The 8,209-nt window shown below is 39.0% G+C and overlaps 1 protein-coding gene across 1 annotated transcript; it reads right to left on the minus strand.

Annotated features, from left to right (window-relative positions):
* Positions 1 to 6,802: 6,802 nt before the first annotated feature.
* On the minus strand, positions 6,803 to 7,988 carry LOC107826019 (FCS-Like Zinc finger 2-like). Its single transcript, XM_075219241.1, has 2 exons — positions 7,528 to 7,988; positions 6,803 to 7,226 (listed from the first exon to the last, which is right to left on the minus strand). The coding sequence occupies exons 1-2, from the start codon at positions 7,860 to 7,862 to the stop codon at positions 7,037 to 7,039; spliced, it is 525 nt and encodes a 174-aa protein (XP_075075342.1). The 5' UTR covers positions 7,863 to 7,988; the 3' UTR covers positions 6,803 to 7,036.
* Positions 7,989 to 8,209: the final 221 nt, after the last annotated feature.

The raw sequence follows: 8,209 nt of genomic DNA on the forward strand, positions 1-8,209 counted from the left end.
GTGACTGTCTTAGCGTGACAGTCTAGAATAACACAACATGGAGATAGCCAATCCATGACCAAAATGACATCAAAATCCACTATGCTCAATAGCAATAGATCTACTCAGGTCTTCAAACCCCCAATAGTCACCACACATAACCGGCACACATGGTCCACAATAATAGTATCACCCACCGGGGTAGATACATGAACAGGTAAAGCAAGAAACTCACGGGGCATACCCAAATAACGAGCAAAGTATGATGACACATAAGAAAAGGTGGAACCGGGATCAAATAATACAGAGGCATCTCTGTGGCAGACTGAAACAATACCTGTAATGACACCATATGAAGCAATAGCATTTAGCCTGCCTGGAAGTGCATAGAAATGGGTCTGACCGCCCCCTAATCGACCTCCTCCTCTGGGGAGACCCCTGGCTGCCTGACCTTCACCCCTAGCTGGCTGGGCGGGTGGTGAGGTAACTGGAGCAGAGGTCGAGGGCTGACCCCTCTGCTGAGATGAACTAGCAATACAACGAGGACACTGCCTCCACACATGTCCAAACTCTCCACACTCAAAACAACTCCCAGGTGCTGGAGAAGGGGACTGAAGGGAACCCTCGCACCGAAGTGACTAGCTGATGCACTCGGCATAGAAAAACCCTGAGTTGACGGGGCACGAGATGAACTCTAGGCTGGAAGGGCACTAAGTGATGACTGGCCCTGTTGAGTACCATAATTACCATGACCCGAAGATGCCCCATGATAACCTAGGCGAGCTGACTGAGTAGGACTGAAAGAACAGCCTCTACTATGCTGAAACTGGCCCCTCGAAGGAGCACCACTGTAACTGCCAGCTCCTCAAGGCCTCTTGGCCTCCCTCTCCTCTCGATCCTGACGGTGAACCGTCTCAATCTCGCGAGCGATATCGACCACCTCCTCGAACGTAGCACCCAACACCCTCTCTCGGGTCATAAGAATACGGAGATGATAGTTAAGGCCATCAACAAATCTCCTGATCCTCTCACGATCTGTCGAAACCATCCAAATGGCATGACGAGCCAACTCAGAAAAACTCAACTCATACTGTGACACGGTCATATCCCCCTGTCGCAACCACTCAAACTGTCTACGTAGCTCCTCTCTACGTGACTGCGGTACATACTTCTCCAAGAAGAGAGTGGAGAACTCATGCCAAGTAAGGGGCGCTGCTCCAACCGGCCTACGCCTCTCATACGCCTCCCACCAAGTGAAGGCAGCCCCAGTAAACTGGAAGGTGGTAAATGCCACACCACTAGTCTCAAGAATCCCTGTTGTACGGAGCATCCACTGACACTTATCAAGAAAACTCTGGGCATCCTCGCCCTCAGCACCACTAAATAACGGAGGCTGGAGTCTACCAAACCTCTCAAGATGACGCTGCTCATCATCCGGCATAACTGGCACAACAAACTCCTGAGCTGGTGCAACCTGCTGAGCTGGAGGTACCCCCGGTGTCTGTAGTCCCTGCACTACCTGCTCAGGTGTGCGAGCAGCGGGGGTCTAATTGCCTCCCCCGGCCTGTGAAGTAGCTACTACTGTAGTGGCTGAAACTGCTTGAGCCAGGCCAGTGCAAACTGATAAGATCTGTGCCAAGGTCGCTTGAAGACCCGGAATCACGATGGGCACAGCTGGTGCCTGAACTAGTGCTGCTGGAGCATCCATAGCTGGAGACTGATCCGGAGCTAGGGCAGTTGGTGGATCTATAGGTGCTGCCCTTACTGCTCTACCTCTGTTGCGACCACGACCGCGTCCACGACCTCTTTTGGTCTCAGCTGGTGGCATTGGTGGTCGTCCACCTCGTCCGGTAGCTCGCATCCTCACCATCTGTGAGAGAATGGAATAACAGAAGTTTAGTACTCGGACCAACAAGTTCGCACGACAAGAGTTTCAAAAATATGAAGTTTTTTCCTAAAAAGGCTCTGCAGCCTCTCGAGAATAAATACAGACGTCTCCGTACTGATCTGCGAGAATCTACTAAACCCGATCATGACTCATGAGACCTATGTAACCTAGGCTCTGATACCAACTTGTCACGACCCAATTCCCGAACCCGATCGTGATGGCGCTTCTCATGAAGACAAGGCCAGCCAGACCAAAATGGAACACCTCTTTAAGTAGTTAATTATCATAAACAGTAATAAACATAATATAATATCCATAAATTGCGAAAATTTAACGATAACAACAGTGGAAACCATCCCGACACAGCCCAAACTGGGGTGTCACAAGTCATGAGCAACTAAGAAATCCGGATACAAGTCTACTAAACACTAATTCCAATACAATAGTTCTAAAAACATGAAAATGATAAGATAAGGGAGGCACGGGGCTGCAAACGCCAACAGCTACCTCGTAGTCTCTGAATCACTGCCTAAACTGGGAGAATCAACACTCAGGAGTGGACTCTGCGATGCCTGAATCTACACACATGGTGCAGGGAGTAATGTGAGTACTCTGACTCAGCGAGTAATAATTATAAATAATGGCTTAAAGTATGAAAACACGTAAAGGCACAAAGCAATTCCATATCAAGCAGTAAAACCACTTAAAGCAGTAAAATAGTGAAGAAATCAAATGATATTCCTTTTTAAAACAAGTAAAACAGGTAGTTTAACAGGTATATAACAAGTAGAAATCCGCCCCTCGGGCACAATATCAATCACTCAGAACAGTATCAACCCATCGGGCTCACTCTCAGTACAGTATCAGCCACCTCGGGCTCAGTATCAATCACTCAAAATAGTATCAGCCCCTCGGGCTCACTCTCAGATCATAATGGGTACCCTCGCTCACTATGGGTGTGTAGATTCCGGAGGGGCCCCATACAGCCCAAGCGCTATATCAAGCCACCTCGTGGCATCGTCACTCGGCACTCGGCCTCACATCGCTCGGCACTCGGCCTCACATCGCTCAATCCACCTCGTGGCATAAAAAGTATCTCAGGCCCTCGGCCTCATATCACTTAGCATATCCTCACATATGGCCCTCGGCTTCATTCAGTCCAAAAATCATCACAAGCCCCTTGGGCATTAGTAAAACAGTAGTTCTCAGCCCAAAACATGATGTAGAAATAACTTTTAAGTTTCAAATCTGAGTAAAAGTGGCTGAGTTTGTAAAACAGTAGATATCAACAGGACTGAGTTCAAATAATAAGTCAAGTAGTGAGGAAACAGTGATAAAAATCCTTGAAAGGTTCAAATAGTTGGCACGAAGCCCAAATATGGCAATCAGCCCAAATCATGATGATAACAAATGAATTTCAATCAAATACACGGTAAAATCATCAATCGGGACGGACCAAGTCACAATCCCCAGTAGTAAAAGACCCCACGCTCATCATCCAGCGCGTATCTTGCCTCAATATAGCACTACGATGTGCAATCCGGGGTTTCAAACCCTCAGGACATCATTTACAATCATTACTCACCTCGAACAAGCTAAATCTCTAGCTCGCGACGCCTTTACCCCTCGAATTGGCCTCCACGCGCGTCGAATCTATCCAAAATCAGAACGAATACGTCACAATATGCTAAGGGAACAAAGCCCAAACGAAAGCATTCGAAAAATATCAAAAATATTGAAATTAGCAAAACCCGAGCCCCGGGCCAATGTCTTGGAATCGGGTAAAATCTACATTTTTGAAATCCTCATACCCTCACGAGTCTAACCACACCAAAATTATCCAATTCCGATACCATTTGGTCCTTCAAATCATCATTTTACATTTTTGAAAGGTTTCACAATTTTCTTCCCAAATTCCATCCCAAATCACGAATTAAATGATGAATTCATTGATAGATTCATGTATTCTGGCCAAATCTGAGTTAAAATCACTTACCCCGATGAATTTCTTGAAAAACCTTCGAAAAATCGCGAAAATCCGAGCTCTCTAGGTCAAAATATTAAATAAAACCCAAAACCTCGTATTTATAGAGTACCCCTCAGATTTCAGCCTCCGCGGGCCGCACCAAATTGACCGCGGTCCGTACAAGCCAGTGCGGTCCGCACAAAAACAACCGCGGCCGCACAGGCCTTCCTCTGCAGTTACAAGCTTTAGTATTTTGGCCATAACCTTTTTTACAGATGTCCAAATTGCGATATCTTTACTTTTCTGGAAACTAGACACGAAGGGCTATAACTTTTGTGTTTGAATCATCTCAAAAATACCGAAGTTTTTTGCGCATAGGTGTTTTAAATATTAAAACACTCATATAATGTTTTAATATAATTTTTTCTTCATTGTGCTATTTGCCTGCTCGTTTTGCTGAATTTTTTAGATATGAACTAAATAACTTCAGCTTGTTTCAGCATATTTGTCGGATTTTGTAATTTTGAATTTGGAATTTGAATCTGGTTCAAATCTGGTTTGCGAGAGGCGATCTCAGGAGAGACGGACTGATGGAGGAGATACGGAGAAGATCTGGAATTTGAATTTGGGTATGTTTGATGCATCTTTTATATGTTTTGGAAGGGGTATAATGGTCATATTATTACGGATTTTTTGTTAGTTGGTTACGAAATCAATAGTTTTTAAAAATAGAGTATAAGTTAAAATGTGGCATAAAAATAGGGTACGACTGCAAATCTCCCTCTATCCAAACACTCAAATAAGCCCAAAAGTACTTTTAAGCTGGTTTAACCAGCTTTTAAGCCAATCCATACATCTTCTTGCATTTAAATGGTTTATCTTTTTTTAAGAATTAATCCAAATAGCCGTCCATTCAATAACTTAAACTAATAATGGTCAACGAAAGTATAATATACGTATAATGTATAATTAATATATATAATTATGCATAATTAATATATAATTTATATATGCGACAAAAAAAATAAACAATAAATATCGCATATTCTTCCCCCGACTGTCATGGGCATGTGAATTTGGGTCGGTAAGTTTCATTATCGGATCTTCCAAAAATTTTACTCCCACTTTTTATTGCATCAGATGGAAGTTTCCTGAGTATAAAAAACAGAGAAGAAAGAAAATTATTCTCCCTCCATTCCATATAAAAATTTAAACACAAATTAAATTAAAATGTTTATTTTATTTTAATAATAAAATTTTATAATCACACAAATATTATAATATATTTAAGATTGTGAAATTTAAATTTTTTAAGATATTATAACATTTAAAAAAATTAAGACCATATAATACTATGACATATTTAAAATTATAATTTTTTTTTTATTTCTTTCTTAAGCACTTTATACCCAATCAAACAACGTCACATAAGCTTTATGCCTATGCATATTCTCACGCGAGACCTCAAAAATCCTCCCAAATCGCAATGGACCTACGCTTTTCTCTTCGTATTTGCAATGAGTAATTTAATGATCTGTAATTCCCTACTTTCATCTTCTACAATTAAAAAGCTTTCAACGCCAAATTTTAATAGGCTTGAAAATTTGTTTAAACTATTTATCGTTTTATAAAAATAAGAAGCTATCATTTATTATAATTTTCCGGGATCTATCCTAACGGTTTCGATTACTAGTAAAGTATTAATTAAATGAGATATTTAAAGAGACATAAAAAAAATAGTTTAGACAAATACTTTCATAATTAATCCTACTAATTTTCTTATTATAAATATACAAAAACCTTAAAAGACAAAGAATATAGATGAGAGTAATGTTCCCCTCTAACATCTTTCCATATAAAATATTGTGCTTTTAAAATTCTTTTCTTCTCAATTATTTCGCTATAGCATTCATGCAATGTTCCAGCTCCTTAGCTTTATGTGATTTAAATTAATGAACCTCTCCACGTTCACATTCTAAACCTTATTCTGTCGACTTTGAAATTCTCAGTGTCAGGAGATGACACGCCTGTATAATGGTACCCCTGTATTGTTTTATTTGCATATTTGCTGCTATCTAAGGAGGATTACATAATTACGTACTTCTAATATTTTGATGAAATATAATCCTAAGCACCTGTTATGATTCTTCTATATTTCCTTTTTTTATTTACTCCTTTGATATACGCCTGTATAATGGTACCCCTGTATTGTTTTATTTGCATATTTGCTGCTATCTAAGGAGGATTACATAATTACGTACTTCTAATATTTTGATGAAATATAATCCTAAGCACCTGTTATGATTCTTCTATATTTCCTTTTTTTATTTACTCCTTTGATATACCATCCTTTTTGTCTTTTTAGTACTGGTATTTACTTAACAAAAATTTTCTATGTATCTTTTTTTCTGCACGAATATTGAATTATATCGTTTAAATTACTAAGGAGAACGGGTATATAAGCCATCGGACATGGGACTAATCTGATATTCACGTGCATAGTCCAAAAAAGGTTGCCCTAATTAATTAACGAGATACAAATTTGTGATATCAATTATCATGTATCGTTAAACCATATCCTGTTGAGTGACAATTATTTGAAATTCTATACACGTCAAGATGAGATGGTGGATGATAAACATAATACACGATACATGTGTTGGTACAAAAGGAATAGCCTTTAGAGGAGGAATTTAACATCAACATAATTTCTTTTTGTCGAGCTAACTTATTAACATAAATTGAAATGACATAACTAGAAGAAAATAACTATGCACGAAGTTGTGAAAACTAGATATTCATCCTTGCTTCACATTTCAACGGTGAAAAAACTTTAGAAAAAAAATTATAGACTTGAGTAGCCCACCAAAAAAGGAGCCACTGTCGTTATGATATAGCCAAAAAAAAAAAGCCCCTCCACTTCGATATCATCATTTACATATGATTTACTAAAGAATTAAGAAAAAATGGAAAGGAATTAAAGACTCTTGTCATTAATTAACTCTCCTCCTTCATCCTTCTCTATAACGAGGACGCTTTTAGCTTTCACCAAATTAGCTTTGTCTCATTGGTAGCCTTTTTTTTTTCCTGTTTACATTAATTATTTGATGTTTGTAGATAATTGATGGAATGAGCTTTCTTCGATTCCATCCTATATATAGTGTTACTTTTTTTTTTGGGGGGGGGGGGGGGAATTTGTTCAATCAAGCAGCAGCTACCGTGTCTCTGGGGAAAGGGTAATTTTGTGTTTTACCGGGAGAGTTACTGGAATTTCTCTGGTCATTTTTTCTCAAGGCCTTTACAGAAGCTGAAAGATTCAATCTTTTCTCCTCGGATTCATCCATTTCTATCTGTTCTTGCCTGCACTCTTCACTACAGAATGGAGTATCCCCTCTGCATCATAAAAATATAGAACAATCTAATTCTTGTACTCATTTAAATGTCCAATATCGTAAATAAGAACCTAACCACAATTTGCCAATCCACGCTTGCTATAACCAATTCACTTATATATGATCTGGTCTATTAGTAAACAAGAATTTCTTTACTCAGTTTCTTTAAAAAGATTGTTTTTTCTCTAAACATAATTTTAAAAGATGACCAGTTGCGAATTTAAGAAAATCCACCCCCACCCCCCACCCATGAAAAATTTCAATTTCATTTGACCTACGTAAAGAATGAAGCGAAAACTAACCTGTACATGAAGATGTCTTTGTTACTACCAAGTTGTTTCTTGCAAAGAAAACAAGCTTCCAAGAAATGGGGTTGTTGTTCTTCAAATCTAGTTTCACAAAACCTTCTGCCACCAGCCAATTTCGGAGATGACATTGAGGAAGAGGAAGAGGAAATGGATGAAAGATTCCTAAGGCTACTCTTCCTTTGTAAAGAAGTATAATAAAGAGGCCTAGAAATCAATGGATTGTGATTGCGATGATTGTTCTCTGAAATCTCAGCTTCTATTATAGCTAGAGAGGCAAGACCATCGTTTTTGTCAAAGAAAAAAGGACTTCTTCTTGTTCTAGTGTCCATTTAATTTCCTTGTAAAGAGAATGGGAAAGTGGAAAATGTTTGGAGAAATGGAGTTTGGAAGAGAGGTGGGTTATAAAGAAAGGTTGGGTAGATGATTCTTAGAGACCAGTGTAAAGTATTAAAAAAACCATGGTTTCTGAATTTGGTGCAAGTGAATCTATTGGCCAAGAATTCTTTGTATCTTGCCCTACTTTATTTTTCTTTTAATTATTGTTTACACTTTCCTACAATTATATCCTTATTTTTTGTCATTATTACATCTTTACCATTATAGTACAAGAAACATAAGCTAAATGAAATTGTAGAACTAAGAACGTTAGATGGCATCGGATAGTAATATTAGGAGA

The sequence above is a fragment of the Nicotiana tabacum genome, chromosome 8 (assembly GCF_000715075.1).
Source record: "Nicotiana tabacum cultivar K326 chromosome 8, ASM71507v2, whole genome shotgun sequence".
Classification (NCBI taxonomy): Eukaryota; Viridiplantae; Streptophyta; class Magnoliopsida; order Solanales; family Solanaceae; genus Nicotiana; species Nicotiana tabacum.

What these genes read in the sequence shown, in the direction of transcription:
- LOC107826019 (XM_075219241.1), bottom strand. Translation starts at nt 7,862, where the DNA reads ATGGACACTAGAACAAGAAGAAGTCCTTTTTTCTTTGACAAAAACGAT. An exon ending in AAAGACATCTTCATGTACAG is followed by an intron (nt 7,227 to 7,527) that starts GTTAGTTTTCGC and finishes TTTATGATGCAG; the next exon opens with AGGGGATACTCCATTCTGTA.